We start from the raw sequence: 20,371 nt of genomic DNA, 5'->3' as shown, positions 1-20,371 counted from the left end.
CTGTTAGAGAGGACCAGATAAGTTTAATACCAGCCGCACTTGTGCGTGAGTCCCTGATATGTGGACAGAAGCCAATTTTATTTACATAAACACAGCATGGCTGATGCAGTATATAAAATAAAGCTATTGGCTCCTAGATAGAGAGTAGAGTGACTGTATTAAAATATTGTCCACTGTGATTTTATCGATAGTTAACTTGTAATGGAGACACAAGGTGTTCAAACTCAATTCTGGCTTGAAAAAAAAAAAGACAAATGGCTTAATTGGGATGAAGTGCAAACTATGTTCCTCACCACCAGTTGAAACGGAGAATTAAACTGATTTGGAACAAAAAACATCCAGCTCCGTTGTTAAATACAATATTAAATAGTCAAACCCCTTTAGTGACTGAAATTAAATTTGAGCAGTGCAGAGAGATTGAGATACACGTTACTGTGAAAAAAAGAAAGGTCCAAAGGAAGAAAAAATTGTGGGAGAGAGACAAGGCAGCTACTTTAGGATGGTACACTCCTCTACGCTGGATTAAATTACGAGAAACTGCATAAGATTATATGGCCTAATTTAACTCGATTGCAACATGTGTTTAGAAGTTGAAGAGATGAGCTGTTTAAAGGAGATTACTTTAAAGATTTCCCTAAAATAAAAAAGATTGATGTGTGTGAAACATGGTTGGTGAAGAATTCAAGAACATGGAAAGAGAATGAGAGAGAGAGAGAGAGAGAGAGAGAGAGAGCGAGAGAGAGAGAGAGAGAGAGAGAGAGAGAGAGAGAGAGAGAGAGAGAGAGAGAGAGAGCGAGAGAGAGAGAGAGAGAGAGAGAGAGAGAGAGAGAGAGACAGAGAGAGAGAGAGAGAAAAGCAAGCTAGGGGGGCTCTTAACAGTGGACCATGAGATTACACACACACAAGCACTTCAAGGACAAGCAATTAATGTAGTACAGTCAGCGCACATACATACACAGACTGCTCCCAGTCTGCACAGAGAGGCTACAATGCAGATTATTTGACTAATTAAAGGAAAGTAGATATATGATGGGAAACACACTATCCAGAAAAAAGTAACACCTTTCAGTTTAATGTTAGCTAAAGGTATTGTATCAAGACTTAGCAGCAGTATTCACATATGTGAAAGCAACATCCATAACAATGTGATACACATGTTATTAACATCTAACTCTTTTGGGTTGACTAATGCTAGCCAAACATATGACGTCATTCTTTCAGCCCTGAATTGACAATACAGAGATGCTCTAGACTGAATCCAGCAGAGAGGTTAGCTGCGACTGAAGAAGGTATACCACATCATTGTGAATTGTTAACCACAACCTTCTTAAAACCTGTAGAGGATTTATATAGTGAACCACTATCGACTAGTGAGTTAATTTTGTTTGTGGATGAATCAGGTTTACATTTGCATATGGCATAAAATTAGTTCTGACAATGGCCAACACTTTGTCAACAAAGTTATATTGACATAATCACACAGGCTTTGAGAATCAAATGCAGGTTAGGATGTGTATATCATCCACAGTCAGAAGCAGGGTTGGGATAGCTACTGAAAAATTAGTAATAAGCTACTTTGTACATACATTCTCACAATTTGTAACTAGCTACAATTTAGCTACTTTTCCAGAAAGAGTAGTGGCTACTTTTAGCTACTTTTTAGCTACTTTCAAAGCACGATTGTCAGAATGTTTGTAAATCTCCACCTGACACACCTAACAAGTCCAACTGACAGTGTGAACAAGACACTGCATTTAATCCTGTGGCAGAAAAAACATACAATTGAAAAGCTGCAAATGTACAAGAAGATCACCAAAAAAGTGTAACCAACAATCAAACTTACACAACCAAAGGCGTGATATCCAACAAAAATGAAGGCTAAAGGCAAAGTCAATCATTCCAGGTTTTTCCTAACAAAAAAAATCAACAAAAATAACTGAATACAAACCAGAGAATTTTGTGCAAAGTGTTGTCAACTGTTGAAAAAAAACTTCTCCAATTTAAACATTTCAGCAACATACACAGAGTGGACAGTGAGTGGACACAAGGATGAGTGTAGAAACAAGGAGGTGGTCATAATGCTATGCCTGATTGGTGTATGTACAGACATGCACATTCAGAGTCTTTATTAAGCTTCAGCAACACTTTAGCCTCAAAATTCTCATCAATGACTCTGACTCTGTTTGGGGTGAGAATCAGGCCTGAATAATCTGCACTGCTGCAGAGCTGCTGCAGCTCCACAGCAGAACTAGATTTCTGGAGTTAACGCATAACTGCTAATCCACCAACCTTTAACGCTGAAGACTGACGTGCAGACTGTTGATCACACAGCAACGCAGAAAACGAATGGACTTTACATGACTTTACATTTATAAATCACCTGATATGCTTAATCTGCAGCAACTCTGGAAATTTAAGTCGCTTCTCATTCTCCGGCTTTTCATTCAAATTCTCCCTCTCCACCTTAAATGGCGCAGCAGTACAATCTTAGTACATTTAAGGTGGAATGGGAGAATTCGAAAGCTGGTGAATGAGAAGCGACTTCAACTTCATAAAAAGTTGAACATTGAGAGACATTTTACAAGGAACTTGCTCAGAAGTTTCCTGAGATGCAAGAATAGCAACTACGGCTGAGCTGAAGGTTAAAGCAGAGCGAAGTGAGTCTGAGTTCGCGTTAATATTTCTAGCCTGTACTAGAATATCAGCACATACTGAGATATACTTACAGCTAAGATGGTAAAACGGACATAAAATGTCATGCCTCCCAAGGTGGTTTAAGTTTTGCTGAAAGGACAAAACGGCTCTTCTTAACATTTCGGTTGTGACCCCTGAGTTAAACCTGCTAGTAAGGGGTGATCAGTGCGTGGGGGCGAGTGCATCCATGTCTGCTCGATCTGTCACCAGCCTGGTAAACGAGTCTGTGGTTCAGGTTTTGCGCAGATCACCTGAAGCCTGTAGTGAAATAATAGTGAAAATTTTTGCTACAGCTACACAAATATTTGGAGGTGCTACAGCTATTAGCTACATTTCATAAAACTGTAGCGGCTACAGCTACTAAAATTTGTAGCTAACTAAAAAAAGTAGTACGCTGCTTAGCTACTCCCCCATCCCTGGTCACAAGGCATAGTTGAATGTCAAAACGGTGTTCTTAAAGTTAAAATAGCTAAACTGTGAGAGGCTAGCGGACATAAAATTAACTGGCTTAATGCCTTACCATTAGCATTAATGAGCATGTGAATGTTCATTACACATCACAATACACATCACACTCCACATGAAATGCTTACCGGACAACTAATGCCAGTAACTTACTTGAGGGCACCTACTAGAGGTCCCAGACTCGAACAGTTGCAAAAAGAATTCGTAAATGTTAAATGTTTGACTAAAATTCATTGGGAGATTTTCCATGATGTGAAAGGTGCTACTGAAGGGCAACGCACAGACATTAGAGAGGAACGACTTAAACAAGTGCTCCCTGGTGACTATGTCTACGTAAAAACCTTCAAGAAAGGTTGGCAAGAACCAAGATGGGAGGGTCCTTTTAAGGTGGTTTTAGCCACCCCAACAGCAGTCAAGGTCGAGGTGCAGAGGGTGTGGAACCACCTAAACCACTGTTCTGCTGTACCACCAGCACTTACACCACCACAGCCAGCTCAACAGGAAGAACCAGGCAGGGCAGAGGACTCTCCTGAAGAGGGAACCAGTGGTTGACGCAGACCACGCACCAGAGCACAAACATGTAAGAACACACCACCTGACAAGACAGACAATGATGACTCAGGCTCAAGTTTAGACTTAGACTCACATTCAGGATGAGACTCAGACACAGATTAAAGCAAAAGAGGGTGTGCAGGAGCCCAGTTGAGGTGGGACGAGTGCTGTTAGGGTGTGCCTGCACTCTAAGCACCAAAATGCTTCAAGAAGGGTAAATGTTCACCTCCACACATCACAATCTCACTTTTTCAATCATACTAGTGAGCATACAGGCACACGAACATGCTGTTCAATGTAGCTTTGCTTTTGACCATTATAGACCTTAGTTATGAAAAGGTGTTGACTATTATTACTACTATATGAAAACCTTAACTATTACAGAAGGAACTACAACCAAATTTAATTTTGATTTCTGTTCCGTAATCTCCTGCCCAGACCCAATTTATGCCCAACAACTAATCACTGCAGATAAATACATGTGTCTTGGTCTCACATACCAACATGACCCTACCTGGGTTTGCAGACGATGGGATGAAGTATGGTGGAACACAGGTATTAATGGTTATGCATACAGGCAATCCACCTCAAAATGCAAGGTTGTGCTTTGCATCAATGCTATATGAATTGTAATCCACCTTTTCTGACTATTAATAATGCTACACAGTTAATGAACGGAATTTATGGCTTAGGAGCAGATGTCACAGGTTATGATCCAATAGGCAGATTTAAAATCCTAGTGGTTAAACCCAATACAACTACCCAATCTACACCTGAAACTGCACCTGAAATAAAAACACTTTCCTTTAGAGACCCAGATGAAGTGATAGCAATAGAAACTGGATTTAGAGACATAAATAGATGGATTGACTGGTTACACTACACAGTTCTCACCTTAGGTGCACGTAATTGTTATGCTTGTGCCACAGCCAAACCAGTACTGACAACAGCACCATTCCCAGCTCTGTTATATGATTTTAATTGCACTTTGCGCCTTCTGCCCTTACATTCTAGTAGGGTAGTTCCAAATGACTCAGTCTGTGCCAATATGCACTGGAAATTCCGACCAGTTAGGAAAGTAGGACACGTGCCACCCATTTTTGAGCCTGTTGAAGGCAATTACACGTTTCACCCGACAGAATGATGCAGGGCGTGATGTGGGTAACTTGCCACATTGTGCAGTGACGTACGATGAGACTAACTTTCCATCATTAAACTTTTCAAACATGACGGTTTCTAGAGCTGACCTTTGGTGGTATTGCTTAACAACCACCTTAAGACCAACTTTACCTAAGACTTGGAAGGGCACATGTGCCCTTGCAGTTCTTACTATGCCAGTAGCTATAATTACTTTACATGACAACGCAACTCACCATAGAACCAAGAAGTCAACGACTTTTCCTGGCAGCTTTGACAACACCATCTACATTGATGCCAGAGGGGTTTAAAGAGGGGTCCCTGATGAATTCAAGGCAAGAAACCAAATAGCAGCAGGATTTGAGTCAGTCTTACTCTGGTGGTCAACCATTAACAAGAATTTTGTTTGGATCAAACTATATTACAATCAACAATTCATCAACTACACCAGAGACGGAGTGAAGGGACTGGATGCCACCAGCCTGATGGTATGGCAAAACAGACTAGCGCTGGGCATGCTCCTAGTGGAAAAAGGAGGGGTATGTGTCATGTTCAGTGCTCCCTGTTGCACATTTATTCCAAACAACACTGCCTCAGACGGTTCAGTCATTAAGGCCTTACATGGCCTCACAGCCTTAGCCAATGAACAATGAACAATGACAATCCATTTTCCAAAATGCTGGATTTGGCCAAATCCCTGCTTGCGGCCATGGCCACAGCTGCAGGACTTTTGGTGACTTGTTATTGCTGTATTATTCCAAGTGCACGAGGACTTCTGGAGAGGCTCATCGAGACAGCCCTAATAAAGGACGCAAGAAACACGTATGAAATGATGATGACTGCTGACCAAGGTGATGATGAACTCTATAACAATCTACTGGATCATCACATTGACACTTAAGACATCTGATTGATTGATTCATTGATCGGGTGGAACTGATATGCTGGTGAGCTCTCGTTTCAGCCCGCAACATAGCCCTTCGACGAGACATAAAGTCTCTGGGGCAGAAGAGAAAGATTCTCCATTGTTTATAACTGTTTATTTGTATATACAGTGGGTTGCAAAAGTATTCATACCCCTTGAACTTTTCCATATTTTGTCACATTACAACCACAAACATAAATATATTTCACTGGAATTTAATGTGAAAGACCAACACAAAGTGGTATACAATTGTGAAGTGGAAAGAAAATTATACATGAATCAAAACATTTTTTACAAATAAAAAACTAATAAGTGCGACGTGCAAAAGTATTCAGCCCCCTTTTCCCTGAGTGCAACCAATTGCATTCAGAAGTTGCCTGATGACTGCTAATGACTCAAAAGGGTCCACCTGTGTGTAATCTAATCTCAGTACAAATACAGCTGCTCCGTGACGGCCTCAGATGTTGGTTAAGAGAATATTGGGGAGCAAACAGCATCATGAAGTCCAAAGAACACACCAGACAGGTTAGGAATATGGTTTTGGAGAAGTTTAAAGCAGGCTTAGGTTATAAAAAATTTCCCAAGCTTTGAACATCTCACGGAGCACTGTTCAATCCATCATCCGGAAATGGAAAGAGTATGGCACCACAGTAAACCTGCCAAGACAAGGCCGTCCACCTAAACTTACAGGCCGAACAAGGGGATCACTGATCAGAGAGGCAGCCAAGAGGTCCATGGTGACTCTGGATGAAATGCAGAGAGCCACAGCTCAGGTGGGGGAAACTGTCCACAGGACAACAATTAGTCGTGCACTACACAAATGTGGTCTTTATGGAAGAGTGGCAAGGAGAAAGCCATTGTTAAAAGAAAACCATAAGAAGTCCCGTTTGCAGTTTGCCAGAAGCCATGTTGAGGACACAGCAAACATGTGGAAGAAGGTGCTTTGGTCAGACGAGACCAAAATAGAACTTTTTGGCCACAATGCAAAACGCTATGCGTGGCGGAGAAATAACACTGCACATCACTCTGAAAACACCATCCCCACTGTCAAATATGGTGGTGGCAGCATCATGCTCTGGGGGTGCTTCTCTTCAGCAGGGACCGGGAAGTTGGTCAAAGTTGATGGGAAGATGGATGGAGCCAAATACAGGGCAATCTTGGAAGAAAACCTGTTGGAGTCAGCAAAAGATTTGAGACTGGGGCGGAGGTTTACCTTCCAGCAGGACAACGACCCTAAACATAAAGCCAGAGCTACAATGGAGTGGTTTAAAAAAAAGAATATTCATGTGTTAGAAGGCCCAGAATGGCCCAGTCAGAGTCCAGACCTAAACCCAATTGAGAATTTGTGGCAAGATCTCAAAACTGCTGTTCACAAACGCTCTCCATCCAATCTGACTGAGCTTGAGCTGTTTTGCAAGGAGGAATGGGCAAGAATTTCAGTCACTAGATGTGCAAAGCTGGTGGAGACATACCCTAAAAGACTTGCAGCTGTAATTGCAGCAAAAGGTGGCTTCACAAAGTATTGACTCAGGGGGGCTGAATACTTTTGCACGTCGCACTTATTAGTTTTTTATTTGTAAAAAATGTTTTGATTCATGTATAATTTTCTTTCCACTTCACAATTGTATACCACTTTGTGTTGGTCTTTCACATTAAATTCCAGTGAAATATATTTATGTTTGTGGTTGTAATGTGACAAAATATGGAAAAGTTCAAGGGGTATGAATACTTTTGCAACCCACTGTATGTTTCTTTTATCAACTGTTATTCTCTTATATATCCTGCATTTACCTTTTACCCATTATATTCATATGTAGCATGTGTACTTTCTACATTTTATCCTTGCCTGACCTGTTCTTTGGGTTTCATTGCTTTGTGCCTAGGGACCCGCAATCACACTATTGCCTAACATTTATTTTATTTTACATGTGTGTGAGTCTGATTTGTTTTTTCCGGTTAAACACATCCTGCCCAGCTGCAAGGAGTTGGGGTTGGACACTGGTTGTTGACATAGGGCCTTAGGTAGGAACAGAAGTGTTCTATTTTGGGACATCTGAATGTATGAATATAATGAGGTCATAAGACTTTATAAACAGGGAGAACCAATTATGCTGTGCCTGCTGACCATTATTTCTCGCCCTAAGTTTATAGGTTCACCAGATTCCTAATTCGACCTTACTGTTGTAGTACTCTAGCAATGCATTTATTGCTACTAGGTGGATCCTGGCACCCGGCTTGTAATCACCCTTGGAGGAGGGAAAAGGTAAAGTTACTATTAGCTTATGGTAAAGTAACTACTAGCTTGAACTATTTTTGGTTTGGTGTGCTATGCTAACTTTATCTACTAATTGGTTTGTTATACTTAATCTTACCTGCTAATGTATTTTGATAATAATTTTCTTCATAAATCTTCATAAATAATTCTCAAGTTATACGTCACTTGTAACCATGACATTTATAGTATGTATAATCCATGGAAAATGAACAAATCAGTTGGAGAGTTCATGGTTGTGGAACCATGAAAAGGAGAGAAATGTGGGAGTTTTGATGAAATATTTCCTTGAATCAATGTTTAATAAAATGAATAAAAAATAAAATTTAAATTACTACCTTCAAATTTTTGATATACAACTGAAGTTGATAAATCCAGTTGTCAGGATGGTTGTAAATAAGGGTTTCCAAAGAAAGTGTCAACTAAAGAAACAATTGGAACCAAAATTTTTTCAAGGTCATATAAAAAGGGAGGGGTGATAAGCTCACCCTGAAACAGGATATAAAGAAGGATGCTTTGTGAAGTTCTTTGCATCTGGTTGTAAGGGGAACCATCTTGCCACCTAAAGCTCAATAAAGAAGAAGGCCTTTTCCTTCCTTCCAAAAGAATTCATCGACTGAGGGTTTTTATTTCTTTTCTTTTACCTTTTGCAGAATACCTTTTAGGCTTATGATTTTTGCATGAGTAATCTGAATATATTTACAAAACATAACTTATTTATAATTAGTTGTAAAACCACATATGTTCAGAATGGGGGCAAAGGGAGAACAGATCTTGGTCACGTCATTTCAATCTCTTCCATGGCCTCAGGTGTATAAAACCAAGCACCTAGGCCTGCAGACTGCTTTTACAAACATTAGTGAAAGAATTGGTCACTCTCAGGAGCTCAGTGAATTCCAACGTGGTACCGTGATAGGATGCCACCTGTGCACCAGTCGTGAAATTTCCTCGCTGCTAAATATTCCAGTCAACTGTCAGGGTATTATAAGTTGAAGCGATTGGGAACGACAGCAACTCAGCCACAAAGTGGTAGGCCACGTAAAATGAAAGAGTGGGGTCAGCGGATGCTGAGGCGCATAGTGCATAGAGGTCGCCTACTTTCTGCAGAGTCAATCGCTACAGACCTCCAAACTTCATTAGGCTTTCAGATTAGCTCAAGAACAGCCTAGAGAGCTTCATGGAATGGGTTTCCATGGCCGAGCAGCTGCATCCAAACCTTACATCAATGCAAAGCGTCAAATGCAGTGGTTTAAAGCACCACCACTGGACTCTAGAGCAGTGGAGACTTATTCTCTGGAGTGACAAATCACGCTTCTCTGTCTGGAAATCCATTGGATGACTCTGGGTTTGGCGGTTGCCAGGAGAACGGTACTTGACTCATTATGGTATGGGGTTGTTTTTCAGGAGCTGGGCTTAGCCCCTTAGTTCCAGTGAAAGGAACTCTGAATGCTTCAGCAGACCAAGAGATTTTGGACAATTTAATGCTCCTTTTTGTGGGAACAGTTTGGGGATGAGCCCCTTCTTGTTTCAGCATAACTGCGCACCAGTCACAAAGCAAGGTCCATAAAGACATGGATGAGCGAGTTTGGTGTGGAACAACTTGACTGGCCTGCACAAAGTCCTGACCTCAACCTGATAGAACACCTTTGTGATGTATTAAAGCGGAGATTGAGAGCTAGACCTTCTCATTCAACATAAGTGTCTGACCTCACAAATGCACTTTTGAAAGAATGGTCAAAAATTCCCATAAACACGCTCCTAAACCTTGTAGAAAGCCTTCCCAGAACAGTTGAAGCTGTTACAGCTCCAAAGGGTGGGCCGACAACATATTAAACCCTATGGATTAAGAATGGGATCTCACTCAATGTCATATGTGTGTTAAGGCAGACAAGCAAATACTTTTGGCAATATAGTGTATTTCACTACTACTGTTAGAAATAGTAAAAAGTAATGAAATATAAAAAGGCATTTGGACAACCAACACTAGGCAAACGGTTTCCAAGCAACTTTACTTTAAAACTTTAAAAGTTATCAAAATCTTTGAACACGGATCAGCACCAGTGAATGATTGAACCTGAATGATTTATGTATTGTTCTAGACGGTTCCAGCCAGCCAATATCTGCATCAAGTACATTGCATTCTTAAAATGTTTCAAGTTCAGTCACATTGCAGAGAGCACATATGCTCCAGCAGTTGGATTCATGTCTACTGTGTGGAAAGAAAATATGTTCCTGGTAAAGATTTTCACATCCTGTGTTCAGGTAAACACAAAGGTGAGAAATTCTCTGGATGACCATAAGGGTTGAAAAGTTTAGGAATGTCCAGCATAAAATATGGCATGTTAAGCAGCATGTTTACACTGATCAGTCCTTTACTCATCCTTCACAACCAGAGCTACAGTAACCACAGTATGTGCAATAGAAGGATTTCAGTTGGAAAAGTATCAGAAACTGACATAATGCTAGGAGGACTGATCATTATTTTTTTTCTCCACAATCCAATCTTCCTAGCACATTTAGGGCAATATTTCAGTTAGACCCCATTCAATTTAACAATGTATAATTAGAATTTATCTGTGTACAACAGCAACCAGTGTGTATAATTTGTATATTTTGACCTGCCTATAACTGTTTACATACATACACTAGCAATCAAAAGCTTAGAACTAAAGTTTTCAATAAAATACAACTAATTTGGTGTGAGATAAACACATAAAACAAGCCTAATATCTTCAGTTGTGTGAATTCTCAGCTTTCAAATAATTAGGACACTTTTAGAATACTGATATATATATATATATATATATATATATATATATATATATTCTTATTTTTTTTTAAGATTTAGAATGATTAATTTCTCTGACCCCTAGAAGCACAACTGCTAAACCAAACGTGAACCATGGTTAAGGCCTGTGAATGATCTCACTGTCCACTGCAGATTTTAACAGAAAAAAGGGGCCTCATTTTCCAAGTTTTATGTAGTTTACATAGTTTTCTAATGTTTACCTCTTAATCACATTCAGTATCATAGATCACTTTAAAAACTCGTGTTTCAGTCCAATATCATCTCTCAACTACGTCAATATACAAGCAGCAGCCACATAGTTCGCTCCCCTTCATCAATGGTGCCCATCAATGGTGCGTGTGGCCATGAATGCATTAGGGAAATGAAAAAGGATTCAAATGTTTTAAAATGTTTATTACTGAAGTCATCAGCTCACCAGAATGTGTACAAGAAAGAGAGATCAAGAAAGAGAGGGAGTTGCATGCATCCACTGATGTTCACAACACTAGCAGTTTATTCCAAAGCATCGTCTCTTATGAGAGAAGAGCCTCCTCTCTTGTCGGCAATGTGTTGAAAAGCATGATCACTATCTATCACAACAACAGAGCACGATGAACGCTGCTAAAGATGCTGGTACACGGCCCAATGAATGGATGGGTGAGTAGATTGACACAACACTAAATATATAAAACAAGATAAAGTGCTACGACCTCTTTCGCCTATGCTTTGATAAAATCTTACTTTCGCACAAAATACACAGATGGAAAAGGTTTTCTTTTAGTTTCACATTGGATTGTCAAGGACAGGTGTTTAAACTGAAACAGGTTCTTTACATTAGCCAAGCGAGAAAGTAGTGCTTCTAAATGTTAAGACGACAGGAAATTAGTAAAGCAAAGTTAATTTCACAATTATCTCTTCAACTTAGTCACCAAAAAAAAGCATGGAAAAATAAAAGCGGAAAAGTGAGAAACATGAACGCTTTTACTGCTTAATGTGCATTACTCGCTGGCAGATTTTCTGTGTTGGTAGAAACTCTTCATTAGGATGATTCACAAGGAATAAACTATACAATGCTTTCTAAAGCACAATTTGCTATGCGACCCAGCTTGCAATGAGGCAAAAATCACCACAAACCAAATTCCCCCATACTGGAACAACCATTTCCCCGAAAACCCACTGCAAAGTCTTATTTCATTTGTTTTCTATTACTTTACAAAAATAGATCTGTAAGTGATGAACTGTCACAATACATTATGAGAGGCATTAAGTCATGCTAATGACAATTATGATTAAGTCTATGCAATATACAGAGGTTTAAAGTGATACTTGTGGTGGGGAAATCTTAGCACCATCCATTCTACAGAGTGGAAGGTGGGATCAGAAGGCCAAGTAGAGTAACTGCAGTGACTTTAATTGGGAGACAGAAATTAACTTCAGGCGGGCATGTATGGAGGTGGAGGCTCCTTTGCTGGCATCGTCATGGCCATCTCATAGGTCGGAAGGATATACTGTATAAGACAAAAAAAAAAAAAGCACATAAGACGCCTTTAATACAATCCCTTCATTAAGTCATAACCATAAAAGGCCAAACCAACCATTATGACAGTGGTAATTCATATACACAGATTTAGCATAATTAAATATATTAACAGAACAGCTCAAAATGAAATGGAAGCACATTTTTCAACCTTACAATGAGACCAGACACATTACAACTAATTTACACAGTGAGAGCCCTCTGCTGGTCAGACATGGCCAGTGCACTTTAATCTTCAATAGTATATCTGTGGTGGGTTGAAGTCCAAAAAGACAAAAACGATTTAAAAATAAAAGGTAGATTAGGTTTAAAATTAAGCATTTAAAAACACCTGATTCTGATCTGGCCCACAACACAGCTTCATGTCACATATTTATAATTTATTCTTACTATTTTTCCCCTTTTTTCTGAGGCTTCATATTAGCATCGGTATAGATTCGTTTCACTCACCAGACACTGTGGCTAGTTACCTAAAACAGGCTATAGAAAACCATCTTATTCTGATGCTCATGGTGTTAAAAGCGTTGTTGAAATATGTTTGTGTGTACTGATCTACATAAGGAGTTATTCTGAATATGGACAAAGACACTGGTTGCAAAATTTCCTTCGGTATCCATCCATCCATCCATCCATCCACCCATCCATCCACCCATCCATCCATCCACCCATCCATCCACCCATCCATCCACCCATCCATCCATCCATTTATCTATCTAAATGAATTTGACAACTTGTAACACACAACGTAGCAGCTGTATTGAAAAAAGACAGCCAATTGCTTTGCTGGTAAAGGCACAAGTGGGAAAGCATTTATCAGATTATGCCAGTGACTTTAAATATGTTTCTGAAAAATACTGTAGCTTTTAGATTTGGGTTTGATAGGTCTTCCCATTCTCGGAGATAGGAGCCTAGTCTTGCTCGACTTGCCTTTACATCAAATGTGAATTTCAGGACTTGTCATGAACATGAGGGTTAATGAATTGCATCACATCAAACTCCATTTTAACCATTAGCCTCATCTTCAAGTCCAAAAAAAAAAAAAAAAAAAAAAAAAAAAAAGAACGGAGTCTGTTTTCTACTACCTGGTTGATTTGAACAGGACTACTACTACTGAGGGAACTCCTAACTCAGCAAATTACAGAAGGGAATTTACTCCAGAATTATTATTTTGCTGACTTGTAACTACAGACACTTTGACAGAAATTTGTACTAGTTTAAAAATCATGGATCTCGTCAACAACTCAAATTGTAATTTGAATAAAATTGTAAATAGAATAAGTTAATGTTGTGAACCACATGCATCTACTACTCTTCATATAGATGAACATCACCTGCTGAGAAAGCCAGCAACAGTCATGACAACTTTTTAGTGTTAATCTTATGTCATCTACACAAAGTTTACACGAAAAATAAACGGACAATTCAGACATTTATAGTAGGCAAAATCAGCAACTGTTTTGTTTGGCAATGCGTGTTTTGTATCCAGTGTGATATAACAAGCATCAGGGAGTGGTTCATGATTACCATGCATAACGGATCACATCTGGTGTGAAATCTGTTTAAGAGTGAGATGAAACGAAGTGCTGCTTACAAATTTGCATACTGATTTGCACAAGTCCAAATTTGTGACTGCTATCATGCTTAAATACATACACTGTAGACCCACAGCAACACAACTTCTCTTAACAGCCTACTGAGAGTGGCGGGTGCAGTTGTTGCAATTGTATACCTGAGGTGGGGCCTCAAAAGCAGGGTAAACAGCAATCTCTGGCATGTTTCTATTGTTGATGTACTTGTAGCAGTTCCACACACAGTTGATCAAGTAAGCCTGTATTAAAAAATAAAAAAGTAATTTTTAACTGAAAGAATTCTGACATTGAAAGTAATCAGATACAAAACATAAATAACTGGCCACTGTACCAGACAACAGAAAAGTAGTGATGCACTTAAACGAAAAGAAAAATCTTGGCCAAAATCTAAACTCAGGACGTACACGGGCAAAACAGGAAAGTGTTTTTGCTTTGCTGTGCTTTGCTTTGCTTCGCTTCCCCACCCCCAATGTTTTACTTTTTATTTATGCCTTTGGGTGAAGAAAAAAAAACGTTTTCTAAATTTCATCAAACATAAAGCTGTTTTAACATGTTATATTTGACATTTCACTGTACATCTGTTAAGCCTTTTTCTTGACAATATTTTATACCAGGCACTTTTTCTTACATTGAAAAAACACTGAAGTCCTGCAGTTGAGGAAAGAATATATAGTCTGAACATTATTCTAAATTGCCAGGGACAAAGGAGGTACCTTGAGGATGATAAGTACTGCAAAGAAGATGAGCACAAACAGCAGGAGGCAGCTAGAGTCCAGAGAGAGAAGGTTGTCTTTGTATGGGAAGTCCGGCTAAAAACAAAAACAGACAACATCAAATTACACATTTTCAAGATAAGATAAGATAATCCTTTATTAGTCCCACAGCGAGGAAATTCACAATGGTCAGTGGGCAGAAACTCACTGGGCCTTTCAAAACAAACAGCTAAAGTTGATCTATAACAGCCAAGCTGAGAGATTTATACACAACAATAAAGATCCAGGAAGAGTACTGACCAGCTGATCCAGATAGTCCTTGATCCTGGGCAGGTATGTGAGGGAGCTGATGGCCACCAAGCAGCTCAGAGCAAAGTCAAACAACTGGTAGCAGAAGAACGGGATGAGCCAACCATCACGGTGCTGCCGTAGAGGAAAATAAAAACACACAGCTTCTTTTTTATGTTGTCAGTGGTCTGCTGTATTTTTGTTGTCTACACAACACAGAAACCTAGTAATGACATGTATGAATACATTTACTAATAAATGTTTGTACTACACGTTCCAAGAATTGCGAACAAAATATTCAAACCGCCTTCTACCGTGATATCCTCATCCTAATCCCACATCCACATAGGCCTGTGATGATCAGTGATGACAATTTAATTTGATGACTAATTCCCATTTTTAAAAAAGCTGTGATTAATATTTTTTTTTGTTTACTGCACGTAACAATTAAAGTACAAACCTAAAATTGTCAAATTAGCTATCTTGTTTCGTATCGGTCAATTCTCAGTAGCTCCCAACTGAGGACAAACACAACTTGACCTCAAACAAACCAACATTACTCAGTGCTGCCCTCTAAAGGTGTAAGAAGTTGGAACTTAGTTGTTTAATAAATCCATGCTTCAATAAATGCATGTATTTGCCTCAAACCCCAAAGATAAAAATGCCCCTATTTCACATTCTGCTTGTTGTGATGTAAACAAATGACCATGAAACCTATCAACTGTGGAACATAATCACTGTCACCTCAAATTACTGCGATTTGGGGTTTTATAATAATTTTAAAAGGCTTACATCCACATTTTCTAAGACGTTTCTTTAGCATCTCAGAGATTAAATTAAGCAATCATTCACTAACATTTTACACTGAAAAACAAAATAATGTCCTTCAAAATGATAAAAATAAGCAGATCTAGAGTGGAGAACTATTAAATTTATGGGACAGGAGGCATCTACTCAATACGTTAATCTACGGGCAGTAAAAGGAAGTTCAAGGGCATACCATTTTTGTCATACTGCTGAAGAACTACATACACTAGGTAATAAGTAGTGAGTTTGACAAATCTAGCTTAACACAAGGAAATTTGAATTTTATAGGCTTTTACACTGGAAACTATGGGCACTACTGTCTCAGGTAAACAAATAAAAATCCAAGACACCAAAAACATCAAACCTGTTTTGACTGGTGTGCTCACGCAAGACTGTGAAGTGTAGGTCGGCATGAACGACATGAGGACGCTTTAAAAAAAAAAACACTTAACACAATTCTAACGTCATAGAAGCCTTACAAATTCTAATATCATCCATGTTTCCGTTCAGAGGAATGCAGGATCACCAACCCTGCTCCTGAAAAGCTACCTTCCTGCAGACTTTAGTTCCAACCTTATTCAACCCCTTATTATTGCCTAATTATTGCCTTCAGAAGTCCTTGACTAGCTGTTTGAAACGTGTCTGTTTAAGGCAGGACATTTGGTGGCCACTGCCCTACTTCATACTTCTTACAGCAAAAAAAGGGAACCTGCTTTGTACTTAGTATCTGATGCAATGTACATGAGCAATTATGTAAACTTCTTTAAAGCAATCTCCCAAGAAAACAAAGTAAAAAAAAAACAACTAAATCTGATATTGTAAGGAACACAAATTTGTGTGCATCTATAATTCCTTAAATTCCAGAAACAATTCTTTAAGAATTTAAAAAATCATTTACAATAATCACTCACAAGACTTGTGTAGGTTTACTGATGGATTTGGATAGTAAATAAAATGGCTATATGTGCACTGTATACATTACAATCCCTGATTCCTATCACCACCACTGTAAAGAAATCCAAGTCAGTAAGTTTCTGTTCAATGCACAATTTCACATCAAACCACTCTGAAAGACTGATTATATCACAACCATTTACATATTCACACATCTGGCCTGTAACCATTTCCATTAAACTATACTACATAAAAATTGCCACTGGACAAGTGGTACCTTGCTACCTCCATATAGAAGTGCACAGCATCAGAAACAGCAGTCTTATAAGTAACGCAAACTTAAGATTGTCCTCTTAACACTGCACATGCTTTTGTGCTATACTGTTGATTGGATATTGATTAATTTTGAGAGGGCGGACAGCCTTATCTTAACAGGCACTAAAGTAGTTACTCATATCATTTAAGGGGAAAGTCTAACAAGACTGTGAGCAAGTAAGTACAATGACTAGGGTCACTACCTTTAACGACTGACACCCAGTGTTTCCACATATGAATAATTTTATGCTACAGTGACCACAGTGTAACACTGACAGAAGTGAATGACTACAATGGAAACACAGTTCACTACTTAGAAATTAAAAATATGCCATTACTTATTAATGCAATGTCTGTTGTCCTTTTAATTGTGCTGAGCTAAATATAAAGAACATAAGCAATATTAAACACATCACTCAAACTGAGTGTTGAACTGATCTAGTCCTGAGCTAAACTAAAAATTACAATGTATGAATAAGAAATAAAAATGAGAACATCTAAGCTGCATAATTCAGAATCACAAAGTACATGAGACAAATCCAGACAGCACCTGTGGCTTGCATGTGAACTTACAGTAATAGCGCCATACACCATCATGGCACTGATGGTAAGCATCAATAGAGAGATGGCAAATCCCACACAGGCATTTTCTAAAAAAGACAACAGAGAAATAAAACAGTGAGCTTCCCTATTATCCTTAGGCTATATCATGCAGGACAAGCACTGCAAAAGTTAAAAACACAACAATGAAATTTACATTGTTACAAACTACAGTATTAAGTTTTGTTCCCCAACCAACCATACCAATATGACAAAGCACAATCATAGCTGCCGCTACCTTCGTAACCTACCTGACATTCTGTCCGAAGCGAAGTAATGCTCAATAACCTCATACTGCAGATCAACAGTGGGGACGTTCTCAGGGTGGGTGACAGCGACAGTCAGCAAGATTCCCATCAAGAGGTTTACAACCTGAGGAAAAAGAAAGAGGTAGATAAGTGACCAAATCATACAGGTTCTGTATATTTAATTACTGAACTTACTAATAAGGATGCAACGATATGACACTGTGGGCCAATGCCGACATCTAATATTTTTCCAATGAAGATGCCCATACATAAACATACATTTGTAAAATGTAAAAATTGGGATTAAATCCACCTGGATTAGCAATACAGAGAAATTAATTATACTATAAATAGTTATAAATAAACATAACACAAATTAATTATCTATTTTAGCACAGTAATCCAGCATCACCTAGAAGTTCTGCTCACCCAGAGTACAAGAAACACTTGACCAAATATGGATTTGAAAGGTCTATATTTTTCCAACATCACTGTGCATCCCTTTGTACTGAATTGCTTCTGATACAAAATGATTTTCATGAATAAACTAATTGGCAACATCCGCAGTGGAAAACAAAAATCTGAAAGAACGTCAGATTTCTTGCCTTATCTTTCCTTATTAGTGCTACCTGAAGGGACCTTAAATTAGACAAAGTGAGACACAGGAATTATTTTACTAAAAATAAATATGACAAACGTTTAGCCACCCACACATAGAGTTTAGTAACAGTTATTTTCAAGGGGAGCTCCACCAACTTTTCAAAATTTAATGACATGGTTAACGTGTCAATAAAGTCATTCATAGTGGTTTGGTGTAAATTACTATGCTTGACAGAAATGTACCCAGTTCGAATGGATAAGAACCAGACGTCTGAGAAGTTTAATGCCTCTAAAAGCTCCCTCACAGAAAGTTATTCCATGAAATGGTTAGGAATTCACTTCTCAATGTCTAAAACACTGTTTTACAGTAGTTTGTGATAAAGTTTCGGTGTGAAACATATATCAATCAGTTTATTTCAATCCATTTATGCTGGAGAGATAAATGAAGAGTGTCCCAAGGCAAAACCGTCTACAAAGAAAACGTGTTTCTTCAGATTGACCAGAATTTTACAGTCATTGACGTTAGCTAACTAGATAAACAGAGAAGACGGGTAGGTTCACTGGTGGTTTTCGGACAGCAAATAAAACAGCGATATTTACATTGCAGACACAGGAGTCATCACCACCACTCTAAAGACATCTGTTCCTATGCATATTAATCATTTTACATCATTCAATCTATTTGACTTTATTTACATTTCAACCATAATTCCATAATTATACAGAATTTTTGAAAGATCGGTGGATTTCCCCTTTTAATGTTAGTTCGAAGCCAACAAGTTTAGGCCTGAGCTAACGCTAACGTTAACCACCGCATATTTAGCTTCGCCAACGAACGAGTTTAGAGAAAACACTCACGAAATTAACAGACTTAACTAGCTATTACATCTCTGACCACAGGAGCAAGAGTACTGCCACTTTCCAATCAGAAACATTATTAACAATAACATCAAATTTGAGTTTCTCCTCCGCTACGGCTCACGTAGCTTTAGCTAGGTTAGCTAACCTAGCTAACTTACCTAACAGCTGGCTAGTATGTTATGTGACCCAAACGTTAGCACAAGATTAAACCAACTGCCTATGAACTTCTATTGTTTTAAACAGCTTTTGATTAAATAAGACAACCAGTGTGTTATTTGGGAAAGAAAAGATCATATTCGAATAAGATATTTAATAAAATGTTACTAGTAAATTAGTTATATCAGCATTTGCGGAACTGATGTGCTGCATTGGGCTGATGAAACGGTTAACGTTAGTGTGGCTAACGGCAGCTAGCTAGCTGTCCAGATAGCGATTTGGTAAAGATAAACGTTCAAAAACAACGTAGAACTCAGCTGTCTTAAAACATACCATGTACCAAGTGCCGAGAATGATCGTCCCCGTCCTGACATGACAACACCCACAGCATCTCGTGGTGTACAGTCTGCTGCGGCTCGGTTTAAAATGCATGGCGTCGTTATGAACACCGTGAAGGAACATCGGAGGAGGAAAAAGCTCGGCCTGACAACAAAAACAGCACTCAGATCAACACACCTCCGCCTCCAGCCCACGCACTGAATCAAGGCGAAAATATTCAGGAGAAAAAACCGTTTTAAAGGTCCTGTGTTCGCCTGGAGCTGCAGCGGCTGTGAAGCAGCTGTATGTTTCTAGAAGCGCCGCTCTGCAGCTCAGCTCAGGGTTTGGTTATATAGCTAACCTAACCTAAATATAACCGACAGGACCAGCCGCTGGGTTACACTGCGCTGAGCACAGCACAGCTGCTGCATATGAAGGGAGATTCTGTACAGCATCCGTCAGTTATGATTATATAATACATTATTTTCCCACAATAACAACAGCAATAATAATAATAATAATAACAATAATAATAGTAATAATGATAATGATGATGATGATGATGATAATATTACGTAAAAAGGAAACGTTAATGAACAAACTTTAAGTTGG

The 20,371-nt window shown here is 38.8% G+C and overlaps 1 protein-coding gene across 2 annotated transcripts; it reads right to left on the bottom strand.

Annotated features, from left to right (window-relative positions):
• Window positions 1-11,226: 11,226 nt before the first annotated feature.
• Window positions 11,227-20,160, bottom strand: laptm4a (lysosomal protein transmembrane 4 alpha). Of its 2 annotated transcripts, XM_017692545.2 has the most exons (8): window positions 20,012-20,158; window positions 19,775-19,924; window positions 17,828-17,948; window positions 17,550-17,626; window positions 14,973-15,095; window positions 14,673-14,768; window positions 14,100-14,198; window positions 11,227-12,341 (listed from the first exon to the last, which is right to left on the bottom strand). In XM_017692545.2, the coding sequence occupies exons 2-8, from the start codon at window positions 19,901-19,903 to the stop codon at window positions 12,267-12,269; spliced, it is 720 nt and encodes a 239-aa protein (XP_017548034.1). In that variant the 5' UTR covers window positions 19,904-19,924; window positions 20,012-20,158; the 3' UTR covers window positions 11,227-12,266. The 2 variants fall into 2 exon arrangements, with proteins under 2 accessions (XP_017548034.1, XP_017548033.1); XM_017692544.2 differs by having other exon boundaries at window positions 19,775-20,160.
• Window positions 20,161-20,371: the final 211 nt, after the last annotated feature.

Source organism: Pygocentrus nattereri, chromosome 4 (genome assembly GCF_015220715.1).
Source record: "Pygocentrus nattereri isolate fPygNat1 chromosome 4, fPygNat1.pri, whole genome shotgun sequence".
Classification (NCBI taxonomy): domain Eukaryota; kingdom Metazoa; phylum Chordata; class Actinopteri; order Characiformes; family Serrasalmidae; genus Pygocentrus; species Pygocentrus nattereri.
This window is presented reverse-complemented; position numbering and strand designations above follow the sequence as displayed.